Source organism: Micromys minutus, assembly GCF_963924665.1.
Source record: "Micromys minutus genome assembly, chromosome: 6".
Taxonomy (NCBI): domain Eukaryota; kingdom Metazoa; phylum Chordata; class Mammalia; order Rodentia; family Muridae; genus Micromys; species Micromys minutus.
This window is the reverse complement of record NC_137975.1, coordinates 11114541-11135177: the sequence shown is the minus strand read 5'-3', so window position 1 is coordinate 11135177 and position 20637 is coordinate 11114541. Positions and strand designations below refer to the sequence as shown.

Below are 20637 nucleotides of genomic sequence, written 5' to 3'. Positions count from 1 at the left end.
AATACCGGAACATGCTACTCTGTGGAATTAATACTATTCTTTTGCTGAGCTCTTAGAGTCGATGACTGGGAAAGTTGACACTCTTGTTAACTAGTCTTACTGACTTCCCAGCCCATCGATCTCCCACAGTCCCCGTGCTTCACCTTCATCGCAGTCTCTTACATCCAGTGTTCTGAGGTCTACAGGAAGTAAACTGGAGCCCAGATGCCTGGTCCCTGCACCTCTGTAACTGCTTAGCATTTCCCACCAACACCGTTAACACTGCAATTTCTTGTGTGAGCCACTACCCCCCAGCTCCAGTTTGCGTCTATGCACTGTTTTGGCAAGCTAGGCTGCCTGTGTGGTGGAAGAACAGAGAACAGGCTCTGGCTTAACTGAAATGTGTCTGTACTAGTTTGTGTTTGTCAACTTGACACCAATTAGCATCACATGGGAGGAACGACCCTCACCTGAGGAAGTGCTTCCATTAGCCTGGCCTGTGGGCAAGTCTGTAGGGCACTTTCAAGAGGTGGTGTCACCCAGGGTGCACTTCAGGAGGTGCTTTGTCATCTAGAGATGACATCTGAGGATACAGGGGACTCAGGCACTGCAGAACTGCACATAATGAGGAATGACTGAATTTATTTTTAAAATGTGTGTGCCCATGTGTGTTGGTGTGAGCCTTCATCTAGTGTAGTGGCACTCAACTTTCCTGATGCTGCAGCCCTTCACAACAGTCCTTGTATTGTGGAGACCGCCAATAATAAAGTTATGGTTGTAAATATCTGATAAACAGGATGGTCTTAGGCGACCCCTGTGAAAAGGTCGTTTTTACCTCCAGGTTAAGAGCCACTGCTCCCTAAGTTGGGCTTTCAGACACATCCCACCAAGCCAAACGCTTTAGTTTGTCCTGTCTTTCTCTTCCTCTTAAGTGCTAAGATTTCACCACAACCAGCACCAAGCTTTTTTTTTTTTTTTTAATGTGATTCTAGGGACAGGAGTGAGGGCCTCATGCTTGTGTGGCATGTGCTTTACTGACTTTACAGGAAAGAAAACATGCCCCAGATGAAGGAACAGAAGCTGAGCACTCTTCTGAGATGTCCTAAAACTCCCTCAGTCTTCTAAAATACCATCACTTTAACAGCAGAGCAGAGAACACTGTCACCAGGGAGCTGAATGTGGGAAAGCCTCGAGTCACTTAGCTGCCAGCTGCCCAGGATACTCACGATATCACAATCCTTTTTGCCATCTCGCTTGATTGGCTCATTTAGATCCTCCTGGCTTCGGAAGCTGAACTTTTCGATGGCTTCTGTAACTCCACGCAAAGAGCTGTAGATTTCTTCAGAGTTCAGGTTCTCTGTATCATAATCCAGCATGCTATAAAAAAAAAAAATGTATTTTCTGAAAAACCGAGGTGTGTGCGTAAAACCAAGACACAGGCCTAGCTGATTTATAATCTAGAGTAGGGCTCATTCATTATACTTGGGGTCTTCCGTTAGCTGGAACACTGGGGGCAGCTCTTGTCAAGGCACTGTCACTGGCCATCTTCCATGTCACGCCAGCCCCCGGGGACCAGTGAGAACAGAAGCACGAGGATGAGAGGACTAGGGAGTGACAGGTGACAGGACGTACACGGGATGACGGTGGAAGGGAACTTTATCTTGAAGATGACAAAAAGCTAGTTTGGTTGTTACTGGTCTCAAATGTACAAACTCTAGAGGAACAGGCACATGGAAATAAGCTAGAATTACAGACACTTCTGAGGAACAACGCAAACCACTTCACAAGACCAACCTGGCACATCAGAATCCAATCCAGAGAAACAATCAAGGCCTTATGTCAGAAAACTCAGTTTAGGATTCAAAGTCAGACCCACCCTCACCCCGCCCCTGGGGCTCCGATTCCCACGTGGTCTAACCCAGGAGCTTGCTGGGAAGACCAGATTCTTCAGTTAAGGCCAATCTTAAGAGAGGAGCAACCCTGAATGAACAGACATCCAGAAACATTTCTACAAACAATACTCCTTTATGCAAAAGTGATGCCAACTGCTATTGACACTAATAATAACACACCATGAGACAAAAATGCTTTTAAAAAGGAAAAAAAGCCTTGTGGTGTCAGCAGTTTGTAAACAGCTCTTTAGCTGTATGAAAAAGGTACTCAACAGAGAGTCAGGAGAGAAAATACCCACACCTTTCCCGAGACACTTAAAGAAAAGCACAGGATGAATAGACAAGAAGGACAGCAGAACACGGTGGGGCAGCCAGCTAAGGACAGCGTGAAAACCGCTTGTTTTTAAGGAAGCACTTGGAACAGTTTAAGGGAGACTATGCCCTACAGGCTCTGACATTTCAATACTTGGTCCCTAGTTAGCTGCACAGTTTGGGGTGTGGATATTAGGAGGAAGTATGTCACTGGCTGTGGGCTTTGGCTTTGCCTACTTTCTAGTATGCTCTCTCTGCATCATCCTTACTCTTGAAGATGTGAACTCTCAGCTTCCTCTTCCTGCTTCCATGCCTGCTACTTTGATGCCTCCCATCATGATGGATTCTTACCCCCAGGAACTGTAAACCTAAATAAATCTTCTTCTAGAAGCTCCCTTGGTCATGGTGTTCCATCACAGCAACAGAAGAATATTAACACACAAGCTGGTACCAGAGCCTGGGCTACGCTGAAGAACCTGGCCATGCTAGTGTGGAAGAGATTGGAATGCCGAGCTAGAGAAGTGATTAATTGCTCTTAGAAGACAACAGGTTCGGAGAGCAATGCAGACTGCAGAAGCCCAGCAGTACTAGGACTGGGCTAGAGATGGTGTTGTAACATTTAGGAAAGAACCTGCCCGGGGCTAAATTTAAAAGCAATGGACTAATTTCTTTGGTGTAGGAAATTTCAAGACAGGGTAACACTGGATCTTTAGCATGGCTGTTACTGAAAGTTTTCAAGGGAAAAGAATAAATGGGGTAGAGAAAAATAGAAACTACATTGGGAGCAAAAAGCATTCTGAGAAACTCTGTGTTGCAGGCAAGACCCATGCTAAAATGGCTGTTCGTGAGATTAGCAGATAAGGACAGGCCTGATCTGCACAACCACCAATCAGCTGCTGACCTGGGTAGGGTTGTTCATTGATACTGGCTTTAGAGGCAGGAAAGATGAGAGAGGGTAAGATTCGTCCTTCAGTTGCAGAGAGCCACTGAAGACAGTGTGTGGTGGAGCATCCCAGGGAGGGCAAGAGGCTAGGAGAGGCTGCTACGTAAGGCTGTGAAAGTAAAGGGTGTCAACAGTGGAGACTTCAAGATGGCGGAGATGCCAGAGCCATGAAGTACCTGCCAAGTAAAGCTGTGCACAGGAAGAACCAGCCCAAGGAAGAGACAGACGGCACAGGCAGCAAAGCTGGAGGGGCAGAGAAATGTGACCCCTTTTAAATGGACCTAGAACTAGAGGAATCAGCATTTGAGGTGCTAGGTTTCAGTCTTGTGTTGGTCCAGTATTTTCGGATTATACCCCATCCCTTCCTCCTAAAATGGTAATGTCTCCTTTGTGACATTATATGTTGGAAATACATAAGTTGTCCTTTGATTTTACAGGGAGTTACAATTAAGAGTCCCAGAAGAGACTGGGCTTTAGACTGAAGACTATGGGAACTTTGACATTGGGCTAAACACATTTTGTATCATCACATGGCTATAAGTCTACGGGAGTAGGGGGCGGAATTCAGTATTTGAATGAGAATCTTCCACAGAGGCTTTAATATTTGACCATTTGGTCCCCAGTTGGTGGCACCATTTGGTGGGTTGAAGGAAGCATCACTTGGGGTAAGGTTCGGATGTTTATGGTCTCAGCAGAGTTTGTTCACTCTGCTTATGCTCAGAGTCGAAGCTCAGCGCCTTGTTGTCATGCCTGCCACTTGCTGCTATGGCTTTCTGCCATGATCCCTCTGGAACCATGAGCCCAAATTAAGTCTTCTTTAAGTTCCTTGGGTGTGATGTTTTATCACAGCAGGAGAAAAGTAACTGATACAGTATTCAAGAAAAGACAAGATGCTGTAGGCTAACTCACTTATACAAAGTCCGGAGCTAGACAAGGGTGCACTCCAACAGTCCTTGGCTGTACAGAACCAAGCAACAGCATCATTAGTTCTTTAACAAAGTGAGAACTGAAGTAACAAGGTGTCCCCTGGAGAGATCCCTTCCTAATGACAACACTGTCAAGCCATGCACTGCACAAGAAGCAAATCTCCAAGTTAAAAACCACCAGAATTTACAAAGTTCCTCCCTTGGAGAGTGTCATAGGACTAGCCAGATCTCTGCCTGCTGGAAGGTGCAATGATCCAAGTATTTTTAATGCTGGCTACATCGACAACCCTGAGCTCACTCTCACGAATGGAAGCTATGTACCTAGCACTGCGAAACTCGTCCAGACAGAATCCATCTTTCCTAATAATTGGAAGAAAGCATGTATCAGCTGTATTAGGAGAGTTCCGACAACACGTGCCAACTCAAAGACTGGCCTTGGCACCTAACAAAAAGAAACACGATCCCTGAACACATCTGTAGCTGAAACGCAACATGCACACCCATGAAAAGTTAAAATTAAAAAACGAGGCAGAACAGTACTCAAGGGTTTCAGGCACTTGGAATTCACAGGTTGTCCCCAAGGCAACTCTACAGAACTACTCAAAGTGTAACTAGAGAGGACGTTCCATGTCCCTGTCCTAGGCAGTCTGTAACACCAGCTTATGCACAGGAATGTTTATACATCTGACCAGTACACTATTTTTATAGAGACTGAGTATTATGACTCAAATAAAAATATATGTATACAAGATGTAAAAGAATGCCTTAAGTACTTTAAATCACAACAACCAAAGATTATAGCATAGCCCATGCAAAAGAAAAACATTGAAAGAGTGATGGATAGACGAGAGGTGGTCTGGAGGGACGTTCAGTCTTTAAGGGATGTCACAATATTATTTTCAATGTGTCGCTTCAGAGAATGTTGGCTTTCAGATAAATTCACCCCATGATTTTCAACCCAAATTCTCTTAAAATATTTCACTCCAGTTCCAATGGCTGCCCCTTCACAAAAGCCTCTTGTGAGGAGAGGAAAGTAAAGGCTCTGCCGGCTGTTGTCCCCTTTGCCATTTTCCAGGAATGACACTGGCAGCAGTGTGTGTCCAACCCCCGAGGTTACTCCTCTAAGAGCCCCTTGGAACGGAGCTGACCTCATGAGCTCCGGTTGCATGAGAAGGCTGCTCTCTGGTGCTTTAAGCCTTCACTTCGTAGGGAAAGATTTCCCTGGAAGGCTGTCATCAGGAGGTGGGTTGGGCAAACAACCCTAAATCTATTCTTAAAGGTATTTACCTTTTGTTTTTGTGTTTGTATGTGCATGTGTTTTGCACAGGCATTCAGAGGACAGAATGTGAGTCCCCTGATGGAGGTGCTAAGACTGAAACTGATAGAACAGTAAGTGTTGCTCTGTAGCCCCAACCCTGAGACTTGAGGAGTGACACATGAAGACTATGTACACTGCTGAGGTGAATCTGCACGTCACACAGAGTGCCCCATTTTAGCTTAGAGACAATCCCAGGGCTAAAGACTAAGCCTTGATCACCTGTAAACCTTCCAATTAGACACTGGGGGACCTTGCTATGAGTCTTAGATTAGGAAAAGTAACTCAGTCAACCAATAGCCATTGACCTAAGGACAGGTCATGTCACCTAATGTAGCCCACAGACTACTCTGTGGAGAATCAGATGGCAGGTGGGAAGGGTCAGGATGACAAAAAAAAGTCAATAGGAAGAGAGGAAGTCTGTTTTTGGACCTTTCTATCATTTGAGGGCTAAGAATACAAGGTACAGAAAAACAATACTTTTGTTATGAAATCAATAGGGTCTGTGAACCTTCAAAATCCATTTACAGTCAGCATTATCTCCCTCAGTTGCTTATTGGAAGTTCTACTTTTGTCCCCCCACCCCACCCATCCTCAATGCTGGGCACTGAACACCGGGATCTTGGGCATGCTAGGTAAGCACGCTACTACGGAGCCCCACCCCATGGTGTAAATATGTGTTACCTGTTATCAACAGGTAGATTGATGTTACACGTGCATTTGGGAAAGATGATTCTGAAGAGGGCTGTCCTCTGGGGGTCAATCTTGATGACCCGCTGGAGGGTGAGTGGAGTGAAGCTCCCTCCGTACGTGGAAGGGCAAGCCGGGCAGTATACTGGGGGAAGTCAATGAAGCAGGTCTACACTGGGTGACAAGCGCAGGTATCATAGAAAGTGGATAAAATCTGTACATCAGTTATCATAGGAACCCACAGCGGCGGCTGCTATCTGCTCTCTGGGTTTACTTTAAAGAGTTTTTAAATGTAACATTGTGCCTGTGTGTGTGTGTGTGCACACGTACATGCTGACACTCCACGCTGTACATGTGGAGGTCAGAGGGCAGCTCTGTGGGTTTCAGGGACTGTCAGGTTGTCAGGCACGGAAGCAAGCATCTTTACCTCACAAGTCCTCTGTTTTCTTTCTGCTCTTAAGACCTTTATCCCTTCGCACAGCTGGGCACACTCTTCCAGAGCACAGAGGCAGCAGGGCTTCCTGAGCTCTCGATCGGTATGACAGTAGTCAAGAAGCTGGACAGCTGTCTGAGGGACACGGTATACAGGCCTTTCTTGGGATCCCAAACATAACTGTTTTAAAACCTGACAGGAGCCATGTCTTTCTGGATGTGTCACACTGGTCACTGAGCACCTTCACTCCCACCAGCAGTGGCTGCTTCCTAGGGACAAATAACTTTCTGTCTGAAAGTAGGGCATCTTTCCTAATTAATACATTCATTTATCCGGCACTACTGGAGTACTCACACAGGCTAGGTAAAAGCTCTGCCACAAAACCAGCTTCAGCCCCAGGTGGGGCATTTTTAGGGACACGGGACAATGGCACAACCTATCCTGGTTTCGTTTTGTCTTTGTTTTGTTTTGTTTTGTTTTTTTTGTCAAGCTGACTTGAGCTAGACATATCTGGGAAGAGGATCTTCTGTTGGGAAATGTTTCTATCATGTTGCTTATAGGGCATTTTCTTGATTAATGATTAATGTGGGAACCTACCATCCCACTGTGGGGGGGAGGGTCATACCCTGGGCAGGCGGCCCTGAGTGCTATAAGAAACCAGGCTGAGCAAGCCGGTAATAAGCAGCGCCCTCCACGGCTACTTCTCAGCTCCTCCCTGATTTCTCTGGAAGACGGAGTACAAGCTGTAAGCTCATATTAAGGCTTTTCTCTTCAAGCTGTTTTGTTCACGGTGCTTTGACCTCTCAGGGCTTTCTGTCTGCTGCTGTGCAAGTGGCTGTCTTTGTGCATCCACAGTAGGGACAGCTACTTGTGGAAAGCATAGTCTCACCCGACCCTTAGCAGAGCTCTTCATATTAAGGAAACTGCACCCACCACAGTCTACCTCGTTATCATGAGAGGTCCTGAATGCTAGGCTAGGACAAACAGCCCGTGAGAGTAAATGGTGACCAATCTGGCTGGGTGTCACTGGCCCTTAGACAGAGCAGCAGCCTGGCTTCCAAGCCTGTTCCTGCTCATACATCTCACCCAGGCTCCATTCCTGCAAGTCTAAGTGGAGGCAGGAATCTCACCAGAGGAGCTCAGAGGCTTTTTGAAAGACCCAGGGCAATATTGGGAACACAATAATATTGTGACATCTTGAACAAACTTAACAGGTAGCATGTTACCTGGGAGAGTAAGAGCGCCTGAGAGTCTTGTGGGAGGGAGCGGTGGGAATGGAGTTAGGCTGAGAAAAGGGAGGTGGGGGCTTCGATAGCCCGTCGGCACTCCAACCCCACAACCGACTGCAGTGATCAGAAGAGGAAAATCAGAGACAGAGAAACATAGATGCAAAGGGGAGGGGAGGAGAAAGTTGCTCCATCAGACTTTCTTTAGGACTTCTCTTTCCCCACAGAGTCTCATTAAAATCAGCTGGAGCAGTATTTAGTACTTTGTACATGGAGGTTCATTTTATGGTTTGCTCCTCATGATTGTTTTTATTCCTTTCTTCTCAACCATGGGCTAAGCCAACTTTATTAATTAACTGAGGTTGGCTGGTGAGGTGGCTCAGCAGTTAAGATCATAGGTTGCTCTTCCAGAGGTCCTCAGTTCAATCCCCAGTAACTACATGGTGGCTTATGATGCTTATGACCATCTATAAAGGAATCTGATGCCCTCTGCTGGCATATAAGTGTATGTGCAGACAGAGTTCTACATTAAAATTATATATATATTTACACACACACACACACACACACACACACAAATACATTTGACTGAGCATTCAAAAGGCAGACATATCTCTGTGAGCTAGAGGCTAGCTTGGTCTAGAGAGTAAGTTCAAGGATAGTCAAGGCTATATGGAGAAATTCTGTATCAAAAAAACAAGCAAACAAAAATCCCCAAAACTCAGTCAACTGAGACCCCCATGAACATACCTATGAGAGGGCTGGGCTGGACAAGCATTGGAAGCACTGGAAACTGAGGATGCTAAGGTGGTACCTGAGTCATTTCAGAAAGGACCAGAGGTGGCGCTCTCGAGTGGGACAGCTGAGGTGCTCTAAGACCACACTGCAGGGTGGGGCCTCTAGGGCAGCAGGCAGTGCTTCTGAGCTGCGGATGTAGTCAGAGCTCAGGAGACAGAGTGCCATTGGAGAGTGGGCAAATGAAGCCAGTAAGTCTCAGCTGGCCAGCGCAGAGGGGAAAATAAACTAGACACGAAATGGCATTTCTCTGCTTCTGTATCACCCACAGGAAACCAAAAGGCACCTGGGAACACAGATATCTAGTTACTTGTCACAGTGTCAGTAACCGGACTGGGCTTGCAGAGGCTCCCAGGGAAGTTCTAACTCCTACCACAAGCCTGGAGAACACAGGGCACAGTCCACAGCATCCTGCCTGCCGTAGCACCGCTCGTACATGTGTTTGTATAGAGGTCGGACGACAACCTCAGGGCACTGCTACTCAGCCGCCTTCTATGTTTTATATGAGACAAGGCCTCTGAGTAGCTGGGAACTTCCCCATGTAGGCTAGGTAGGTTAGCTTGAGTGCACTGTCTGGGGATTGATATTTACCTATTATCTCATTACTGCTGGGAATACAAGTGCCTAGCCTTTTACATTTTTAAAAAATGGGTTCTGAGGACTGAACTCAAGTCCTCATGCTTGGAAGGCTAGTGGTCTACAATTGAGCCATCACCACCTTCAGTGCCACCAATATAGGTCTCCCAGCAGGTGTCCCTAGGTGTTATCATCCTGGAGGAGGGGCACAGAACCCATTTTGTAGGGAAAAATACAGCCTGGAGATGAGAGTACAGGATCTAAAGCTCCTTTTCAAGCCATATTTGAGGCTGGGAGTAAGCAGAGAGGGAACAGGAGTGGTACCCAAGTATAGTTCCGCATGTGGGCTGGGCTGGCTTTGAACCCTTGCATGGTTTACAGGTGCTGCTTCACTCAGACACTTGAAGGGCAGCTTTGCCAGGGCACCCAGAGGTGAGCACACAGCTCCACTCTGTTCAGGGACATGCTCATCAGGAACATATACCAGATTGCAGCAAGACCTGACACTTGTAACTGTAACTCTTTCTGAGTTAAAAAATACTAAGTATCACTGTATTAAGTGATAATCTCCACTCAGATGTTGTGTCATTCTTGTTCATTAGCTGGGAATATCTGGCAGCTACCCGTCTCTCACACACACATCAGTAATGACATAGTTTACAAAGCATCACTCTGTAGACATCTCTGAGACCACTGGCTTTCTAACCACAGAAATCTAAAGCTGCCATTAAATTAGAGCTGATACCACTTTTAACCAGTCCCTTGTTACCACCACAATCAAATTACAGAACTTTCGGATTAAAGAAAAACTCTAGTTCATCTTGACATACAGAACTAAAAAGACAAATAGCTGGTCTTTTATTTTCCCCTTCAAATAAAAGGTGAGAGTCAAGGCCATACTTCAAGGATATGCATGGCTTAGAATCATGGCGGAGACCTCACTATCACCCCGTAAGAGATGTGCAAGCTACTCAACTCTTGCGTTTAACCTAAAACTACATTAACTGAGTAATTCACTAAAGAAGATCTGGCCATGAGAAAATATGCAATATTGAAAATAAATCTCTTCATTTCTTTCACCTAAGAGTTAAAAAAAAAAAAAAAAAAAAAAAGCTATGGTTAAGAATTAGTGGATATTTTTAATGATTTGGAGACCTGCAAAGATTAATTTCTAGATAGTTTTTTAAACTTAGTATCAAAGTAGTAAAATACTTAATTTGAAGTACTATCTTTTCTCATTACCTAATAATACAATAGCTAAAAGACATACGAACTGCGTATTACGAAAGAACAGACTTCCCAACTGAGAACACAAAGCATCATGCTGAGGCAGGGCCTGACTCTACAGAGAACATGCATTTTCCAGAGTTTCCACTGGACTGCACCCTGGTCACTCAGGCTAAACCATGTCCTTCAGCGACCTTAGCATTCAGTCACCAGGGAAGAGTGCGGTGACTCTCTCTCTTCAGTGACTGTCTAACCCTAACATGCTGCAACCCAGACAACACAGATCGAATCTAGAGATGTAACATCAGACTTGCTACTACAGATCAAGTATGGATCTGATATTACAGAAATTACTTGATAATACAGTACATCCAAAGCAATACAAAGACAGCAAGGTGCTGTAAGAGTTTATAGAACGCATGCTTCCCCCAAGTACAGATTTTCTTTGTCCCAAGATGCTGATAGTGTAACTGGGGTCTGAAGAGGACACTAGTGGTAAGAAAAGAATCCACAAAAGTTATATTCAAAAGCAGCAGTGTGACAGGCTTGGTCTTACATGCCTGCGATTCCCAGCACTGGGGAAGTGAAAGCATAGGATCTTGAGTTCAAGGTTATCCTCTGCCACATAGTAAGTCAGCCTGGGCTAAATGAGACATTGTCTCAAAATGAAAACCAAAACCAAAGGCAAAACTAAAAATAAATGTGGACATCTTTTTAGCATACGAAGGCCTTTACCAGGAAAGGGTATATTTGACATATTTTCATAGACCAAAGACCTTGACTTTTCATAGATAAAATATAGCACTTGAGATTCTTGCTGGCCCAGAATATATTCTAACAAGGCTTGAGACACCTCTCCTCTGAGGTCACCCCACTGTTGGGCATGGTGGTACATGACTGCCATCTCAGGAGCCTAGAGGCTGAGGCAAAACATACAGGGGAAGTTCGAGCCAGCCAGGACTACTTAGCAGACCTCAGCTCAAAAACAAAAATTACCGAGTAAGAAGGTAGGCCCCCAGACTAACAGGAGTCGTCCATGCTGAGCTCCAAGACGCTCAGGCTCGCAGAGCAGTATCTATCTGCTTTAAGTAGACACGGGCAGGTTTGGAGTGGAAAGATAACCGGAAAAGTACCCCAGGCTTAGTGCAGACGCTAGAGGATCTATTGCTAACTCAATAACACCATTATGGTTCTCTTTGTTTTAGAGGACAGGTACCTTCAGTGTTTAAATCTATGAGGTACTTGGCTCAGTGTTCAGAGCTAGCAGAACTTCAGAGAACATGGAGCAGGTGACACAGTGACAAGTAGAGAGGGGGTCAGCCCACACCCCTGTCCTAGTCTCTGCTATTCGGCTTATGTTTAAGCAGGCTGAGAAAACTGGGGCACTTTCATTTCTCGCTCCTGTGGAATGAACTTACCTTGGAGAGAGTCCCCCATGGGAACAGTTGGTGGGTGAGGTCAGGGGGCTGGTTCTGCTGCTGGGGTGTCGGGAAGGAGTCCGGCCAATGGTATTGCTTGGAGATCCCTGGGACAAAGGAGTGTAGGCGTCATTATCCAAAGGTTTTCTTGAAAGTCCAAGCACTCTTCCTTTTGTCTCTTAACCCTCATGTAAATGGGTGGGGTGTGGCCACAGGCCAATCCCCCACCCCACCCCTGCCCCAAGTTATAAGCTTCAGTGGATAATTGTTCTGCAGGAACCTTTGAGCTCCATGGCTATGGTCAGCTTATAGCTGATACTGACTGATAATCTGACACGATCCAGAACCAAGTAAAAGACCAATCGCTGGACAAGCCGGAGAGATTCAAGGTTGGATTCATTAAGGTAGAAAGAACCGCCCTGAATTCCAGCAGTGTCATCCCATGGGTTAGAGTGCCAGACCAAATAAAAGGAGCGAAGTGAGCTGAGCACCAGCAAGTGACTTTACTCTCTGCTCTGTAACTGCGGATGCAGTGTGACCTGTGACCGACCACTTGCCCTCTATCGGGATGACTGAACCACCCTGGGAAATGTGAGCCGAGACACATCCTCCCTTCAGTTCCTCTTGTCAGAGCAATGGTAAAGGAACTAGAATAGTGAGACAGGTAAGCAATTGTATCATTACCGGAATAAAATAACAGATTTAAACATGAAGGAACAATACAACACCTTAGTAAATGTGTAACTGACTAGACAATCTTACCCATGTCAGTACTAAGTCCATTTACTTCTGGAGCATATGCCATGATCAGAAAGGACCCCAACCTCACAGGCTCAGAGCCCGTTAGCAGAGGACAAGGAAGCCGGCTAAGCTGCAGCCTGGCAGCCGAGTGAGGCTCACTCCGAGGTCATGACCAAAGCACGAGCAGGGCACTTACCACACCGGTGTTACTCGAGTTCTTGAGGTGGTTATGCAGGAGTTTGGTGGCACCATCCTGGAATGTTTTTGGCAAGGCACCAAGTAACATGGTAAATTCAGGAGTATTCAGTTCAAACAGAGAGATGAGCACAATCTGTGCTGCCTAGAAAAAGAGGGTATGGTGAAGGGACGAGTGTGCACACCAGCAGAGTTCACAAGCGCTGCTGCAAAGGGAGAGCATCGGTCAGAGAGCCTGACTTTAACCTGGAACCGTCCTCGCTGCTGTTTGAATGCTCTGGCCTTGGATGACACGTTTCCTTTGTGGTAAATAGAATAATATGATCACATTATATAACAATGTAATAGTAACTGCTTAAGATGGTTCCCACTCTAGTGAGAGCTGAACAAGCTGGCAGTGCGCCCCGACCTCTGGTGGGTTTATCTCGGGACATTCTACCCCACTGCACTTGAGTAAATTAGAAAATTTAAACACACATGGAAAAGTCTTCTTTTATGCCTAAGAAGCAGAACAAGGATCAGGGGAAAGACTGCATGCTGATGACATGCCAAAGCACTGTCACCTTTGGGAAAGTATTTCATTATCTGAGTAACAATGTAGGGACACTTGCAGCGATGGTGGCACATGACTTAGTCATGCGGAGTCTGAGCTTAAAACTCAGATTCAGGAATAAGGGGGAGGCCGACTTAGAAACGTGAAGCTGGGTGTGGCGGGGCATGCCTTTTATCCCGGCAGCCTGGTCTACACAGTGTGGAGCAGGCCAGCTAAGTGAGCAGAGTAAGAATCTGTCTCAACAACAGGAAAAAATCTAAACTGAGCCGAAAGAAACTTCTGGTAATACCAACTGCCACTCCTTACTAATTTCCAAGTCAAGAGTAAGAAAAAATAGTATACAAAACTATTTCTAGTTTCTACTTCATTTTAACTGACTATACTATAAGACATCTTTTCAGAGACTATAATATCTAGGACTACAGTAAAATATTTGGAATATTTTTCCATGATATAGGGTCAAATTTAAAACTAAGAATATACTTTGTGGAAGAAATTTCACCTTCCTAAAAACATTCATTTAGAAAAGCACTAGGCACAGTTTCCTCCTGTTTCTCACTTCCTACCCCAGACCTCAGGTGGCTGCTATACTCTTAACCACAAATGAAAAACATTATTACTGAGGATGTACTATGATAAAACATACTTTCCTGGTTTAGGCACCACTCAAAACAATCTGTTTCAAACAAATGAAAGTACTGTTAAGTGATTTTGTATAAGAAAACCAGCTTCAAACATTGTGCAAATAAATTTGTACTGCTTAAAAACCGGTCGTGAGATGTTAGGGAAACTCCACACACATGCAGAAAAATCACACAGTGACGAGAAGGCAGGTGGGGGCAGGAATTTCAGCATGGGAAAACACACGTGTGCTGCACTAGTAAAGTACAGAGACTTGAACTCTACATGTGCACAGTCGCACCTGAGAAGTCTCTCTTCATCTTTGGAGACAGCCTCAGGCTGGTCGTGAGCTTGCTTGTGATGTATACATACATATGTAGCCAGTGATGACTGTGAACCTCTGGTTGGCCCAGCTCTACCACTGGAGTACCAGGATGACAGCTGTGCACTAGTGGAGCAAGGGCATGCTGGCCGCGTGCTCTACCTACTGCATTCTGGAACAGTCTGTCTTCATGCAAAACGTGCCATGCTCTTTACGAGACAGATATCCTCCCAGAATAATGCGCATGTAACACCACAAACTACCTTGAAGTTTTCCACAATACTAATGCATAACAGCATCTTTTAAGAACAGCAGGCCTATAGCCCTGGACAATGTTTAAAATTCCTGGCTATTTAATAAGAAAATTACATTTGTCTCAGGGAAGAAAGCACACAGACCTTTAAATGCTAACTCACTAGCCTTTTTCACATAATTCCAATGCTAAATTTAAAACACACATCTATTTAGTGATTGTGTGAATGTGTGTATGCGTATGCTGTGTGCATGCATGTGCACCTACAGAGCCCAGAAGAGGGTGTCATATCTGAGGGGCAGGAATTACAGGCAGTTGTGATCCACCTAATGTGGGTGCTAGGGTCTAAACTAGGGTCTCTTAACTGCTGAGTCATTTCTCCAGCCCCTTTTACTTTAAAAATATTTATTTTTATTTCCCCTCCCTGTGTGTGTGTGATTGTGTGTACACATGAACACAAGCATGCAGATGTCTGCAGAACTCAGAAGGCTTTTGTATCTCCTAGAACTAGAGTTACAGGCAGTTGTGAGCCACCTGATATTGTACTTGGAAACTGAACTCTGGTCCTCTGCAAGAGTGAGTGCTCTTAGCTGTTGAGCAACCTCTCAAGCCCTCAAAAATCAAACTTTGGCTTAAAGATGTTTACAAAGAACAGTCTTTTTCTAATGAGATAAAAATTTCAGAAATTGGGTTGGAGAGATGGCTCAGTGGTTAAGAGCACTGACTGCTCTTCCAGAGGTCCTGAGTTCAAATCCTAGCAACCACATGGTGGCTCACAACCATATTTAATGAGATCTGATGCCCTCTTCTGATGTGTCTGAAGACAGCTACAGTGTACTCATATATAATAAATAAATCAATCCTTAAAAAATTTTCAGAAATTAAAAATATAATTTGAGACTATGCTTTTAAAAGAATTTCAAATCAAACGTTTACAATGAGACTGCTATGGCTTTTTACATGGGTACTGGGGATTAACTCTGGCCTCACATTTACACAAGCACTCTGCCTACTGAAGTATCTCCAATAGCCACTTGCTAACTTATTCTAGTCAACTAAAGGATTTATTTATTATATATAAGTACACCCCAGATACAGATACATCAGAAGAGGGCATCAGATCCCATTACAGATGGTTGTGAGCCACCATGTGGTTGCTGGGATTTGAACTCAGGACCTGTGGAAGAACAGTCAGTGCTCTTGACCACTGAGCCAGCTCTCCAGCCCAGTCAAATGGAATCTTAAGAGTGATTCTCATCTGTTCACTTCCAGTAGAATTCAGGGGTAGGTAAAAGGTTCTTCAAGACTCATTGTATGCTGAGAACTCCTAGGACCATCATCTGCCTGGTGGCTGCACATTTTACAGAGAGAGTTCTTCCAAGTAGGCAGGACATAAACTAACCCTTGACAAATCCTGGTGTTGATACTACCCAGTTGCAAAAACTTTTTATGTGGGAAACAGAAGGACAGAGTTCCTAATTTACTGAGAATAGCTCACTTACTTTATAAAACCATTCAAGACAAGGTATTTTAGGAACAAAGTGTGTGTGTGTGTGTGTGTGTGTGTGTGTGTGTGTGTGTGTGTGTGTTCACGTGAAGGCCAGAGGACAACCTCCAGGACGTTTTTCAGATGTAGCCCACCTTGTGTGTTGGACCCAGTGGACCGGAGCTTGCCAATCAGATTAGGCTGGCTCAGGATCTCCAGGGATCTTCTTGTCCCCACCTCCTCTGCAGGGTAGCAGCACCCTGATTCAGGGCACTGGGTTCTAGCTCAGGTGCAGGTGTCTGCTTAAGTCCAGGATATTTATGAAACGGTTCTCCTCTTGTTATTCTATTTATGGTAGTGATTTACCCTTGGAAACCATTTCACTGGGAAGGTGGTTAATCAGGACACCAACGTCAAAACAGGCACACGGTCACATGCCATCTTATTAATGGTAATTCTCAGTGGCCTCACAGGGGAGTGGTATGGACAGTGTGAAGGTGGACAGACGGTATACTTGGGATTAGTATTTGGGCTCAATCTACCTGTTTACAACTTTCTTCCAAGTTTCCTTCTCCAGGCCCAGAGCAGATGAGAACTGACCTACCAGGGACATCCTCCCCTGCTCGACTACGCTGACGCTGGGACTGGTGAGCAGAAGAGGGGAGGGTGGATTAGAGAGAGGGAAAGATCAGTCAAGGCTGTCTGCTGGCTCAGAGTGAAGCTTCATCAAGGCTGAAGACCCTGAAGCAGAAGTCAGGGACAGTGAGACCTGAGCACGCACAGCTTTGCTGGGTGTCTTAATTAATCACAATCCTTCATGGGAGAAGAATTCTTGCTTCCTATGATATGAAGGGCAATCAGAGGTCAAAGTGAGACATGAGAAACAGTCATGGTTAAGTTCATAGTCAACTCTCAGTTTTTAGATTAGGCTGCGCTGTCGACACACACACACACACACACACACACACACACACACACACACACACAGACACTACAAAATTATGTGGGAATTAGAAGACAACTCGAAAAAGTCCTTTCTCTTCTTCCTCCATGTGGATTTCACAAATCAAACCCTGTGCATCAGGCTGTGACAAGAGCCTTTACCCTCTGGGCCATCTTGCTCTTACGTGGTTTAGAAATCTGGCCCTTCACAGACCTACATAATTTCTGGATGCGTCCCACAGTGTGTCTTTCCTTTCTGGGTTCCTTTGCCATGCCTTCATTGCTAACATTTCTCAAAGCCTGTGGAAACCAAGGAAGCACCAAGGACCTGCGAAAGGTCCCTGGCTAGCCCACTGAAAAATGGCACCACGTTTTGACATTTGACAGAGAGAATCTGAAAATAAGCAGACATACAGCAACTAGAATTGTAAAGGAGAAACATTCACTTAGATACTCTGGCTGGGCATGGGAGTTCACACCGTAAAACAAGCCAGTTTGAGCTTCATGACACCCTGTCTGAAAAACCTCCGGGTTGGAGATACGGCACCGGGTAGAGGGTCTTGCCAGCATTCCAAGGCCCGGGGGCTGAGATTCAGTATCACATATGTACACACTCACATACAGTCAGAAACTAACACATTTTACAGGGAAAATTCTACGGCCTTTATTAGATGGCCTTTCATAGATAACATAACATCCAAAGTGCTAGAAAGAACTTGGTCCTCAACTTCTTTTCTCAACAGTAAATCCCAAACAACCCTTAGACAGTAGCAAACGAGGTGGCAGGATCTTTTTCTTACTGTAATCAAGGCTGCCCTAGATGCCCAAGCCAAGTATTATCAGTCTCTCGAAGACAACAAATTCAGGAGATTAAATGCCCTGCTCAGCCACACAGGCAGAAGCCAAAAGGAGACCAGGTGGCAAACTTGTTTCTAGGTAACATTCTCCATTACTTGAAGGTCTACTGACCACTGAGAGCTGGCTGGCACACTTATACCAGGAAAAGGTTAATGTTAAAGTAGCCATGCAAGGTAACAGGGGGGTATCTCTGGGAGGCTTCCAGCATCCACATTCTGGTAGGGAATACCCTTTGAATGCTGTGAGTTTGCTTTTGTTTTTTTTTTTTTTTATTCTTAAATATTAAAACTCCCTTCTCTTTGCAGAGTGAAACACCCCTAAAAATGGAAGCTAAGAAAGAAACAAAGGAAATATTAAAAATATTGGGGGCTGGAGATATGGCTTGGTGGTTAAGAGCACTGACTGTTCTTCCAGAGTTTCTAAGTTCAATTCGCAGCAACCACATGGTGGCTCACAACTGTCTGATGTGTCTGAAGACAGCTACGGTGTACTCAAATACATAAAATAAATAAACAAATACAAGTATGAGGACTTGAGTTCAGATTCCCAGCATTGATGTAAATAAAAGCTGTTTATTGCTGTGTGTCTGTGACCCCAATACTAGGGAGGAGGGACACAGATCTGGCTAGACTTGGGGCTCACCGGCCAGTCAGTTTAGCCAAAACAGTGAGCTGTAGTATACACATGGTATCCATATTTGTTTACTCTATTCATTCAGAAAGTGCTTCGGATACACCTCACATTCTGTGCAAGCTATACCGCTCCCAGCAGCAACCAAGCAGGACACTGACATAAAGCGACCCTAGGCCCTGGGAGTGGTAAGTGTGGTGAGCTAAGGAAGTCATGTGTGGCTGAGTAGTCTATAGGGCCAGAGACCATATGCTGGAAAACTGTCCTAATGCACCCACTTATGCCCTCAGAGCCACAAAACACTGGATGGTTAAAAACAGCAGAGTGTCTGCAATGTGGAGGCACACCTACTTAAGTACATGAGCTGCACCACAATTTGCAGAGAGGCCAAAAGTAAGTCAGTATTTTTATAAAAGTGTCTAGTCTAGGGCTGGGGACACAGTTCATTTGGTAAGGTACTTGCACACATGTTTGAGGACCTGAGATAAAGCCCCAGAACACACATAAAAACTGGGACTTGGGACCAGTGCGATGACTCAGTGGGTAAAGCTTCAGGTCAAGCTTGATGATTTGAATTTGGTGACCGGGACTTCCGTGGTGAAAAGAAGAAAAGGACTCAGAGCCGTGTACTGACTTGCACACATGTGTGTTGGCATGTACCTTTCCTCAGGTAATTAACACAACAACCATCCCTAGATATGGAGATACATGGTCTTTATTGTTTTGTTTTTGTATTTTGTTAAACATTTCTTTATTCACATCTGAGTGTACGTGTGAGTCTGCCACGCATGCCCACAGCAGGCAGAAGAAAAGAGTGTCAGATCACCTGGAGCTGGAGTGGTTGTGGGATGCCTGGTGTGGTGCTGGGAACAGAGCTCAAGAGTAGTAAACACTCTTAAACACGAAGCAAACTTCAGCCAGTGATTAGGAATGCAGGGAGGGGAGGGTCTCTGGAACCCACTGGCCAGACAGCCTAACCTACATGGAGATCTCCAGGCCAGTGTGAGTCTGTCTCAAAACAACACAAACAGAACCTGAGGGAACAACACCTGCGGTTGACCTCTGGCCTCCACATAGAACAAATTTCCCTACTTAAGAGCTAAGGAATTACCAGATAACAAAGGTTTCTTCTGCCAGGCCACGAAAGAGCTTTGGAAGCACAATACAAAGATGGCCCCAAGAACAGGCCCCAAGTAATACTTTTCCAGCAAGTGAGACTTGAAGGATGGCGGATATGCCTCACACCATAGTCATTCGAAGGAAGGGATGTACAGATATAGTTAAAGTCGCTAGATGGTTAACTTTGAGACAAAGGGAAAAGAAACCTGAGTGGGCCTGACCCAATTACGAGGGTGCTGCAAAGAGGTTTGAGAGACTGAGGGGGAGAACTCCTCCTGAGGGCAGAGATCTTCAAGCTGAGAGCCCCGGTGGGAAGTCTTCAGGCTATCAAGGGTGCACTCAGCACTGCATTATTAGGACTCCATTTTCTCTCTGCTTCTTGCTGTTTTGTAAGTACTTCCATGCCTGCCTCCCTATCAAGAGTTGCTCAGCAGAAGCGATGGAGAGACCAGCATCAAGCCCTGAAAGACCAACTGCCCCTCTCATAAGCAGTGTGTTAGGTATCTAGTCTTTGGTTTTGACAAAAGTTAGCACATCCTTACATCTGCTAGTGACTCTAGGCTTTTGTTTATATTTGATGATCCTGTCAATCTGAAAAGTACAACAGAAACCTCTGGTACTGACTTTTGAATCAAATGAAACCATTGAGCCTCCTACTACTGCAACTTCCACGGCCCAGAGTGGCTCACTGGTTACATTGTGCCAATAGAACTTCTGATAAATGCTTAGAGGTGACTAAAATAAGGACAGTAGATGGCAGAGGTTCCCTGGCCTTGGTGCCACAAGGGCACCTGGGAAATCTATATAGCACTTGTTCCCATCCTGCTCAAGCTAGGCTCAAGCTGCATTCCCATGTAGAACTCTTAGCTCCTCAAACACACATCTGCCTATGTGCCGCCATGCTTCTCACAGTGACTGATGACAATGAACTAAACCCCTAAACTGTAAGCCAGCCCCAGTTAAATGTTTTCCTTTATAAGAGCTGCCTCATTACAGCAATAGACACCCTAAGTAAGATTCTGTCCTTCAGGGAAAAGTCTGAACTTCACCCTGGAGTCTGCTCATCAACTGGGAGAATTACGGCCTCCTGGCATTGGTAGAGCCCCTGACTGCCTAACCAGATGTGATCTTCTGCTCGGTAGGTGGAGAAGAGGCCTGGACGGCAGAGTGGTGAACACTGTCAAG

At 45.2% G+C, this 20637-nt stretch overlaps 1 protein-coding gene across 22 annotated transcripts in view; it reads right to left on the bottom strand.

The window, feature by feature from the left end:
* The window catches only part of CLASP1 (cytoplasmic linker associated protein 1), a 211566-nt gene that overhangs the window by 27678 nt on the left and 163251 nt on the right, over positions 1–20637 (bottom strand). For 12 of the 22 annotated variants that reach the window (XM_080918017.1, XM_080918019.1, XM_080918020.1 and 9 more), the window contains 3 exons: positions 12670–12813; positions 11733–11839; positions 1206–1356 (listed from right to left, as the gene is read on the bottom strand). In XM_080918017.1, the coding sequence (XP_080774143.1) occupies positions 1206–1356; positions 11733–11839; positions 12670–12813 (402 nt within the window). Of the gene's footprint in view, positions 1–1205; positions 1357–11732; positions 11840–12669; positions 12814–16445; positions 16548–20637 lie in introns of all 22 variants that reach the window. The other 10 variants (XM_080917999.1, XM_080918010.1, XM_080918015.1 and 7 more) reach the window with 1 other exon arrangement.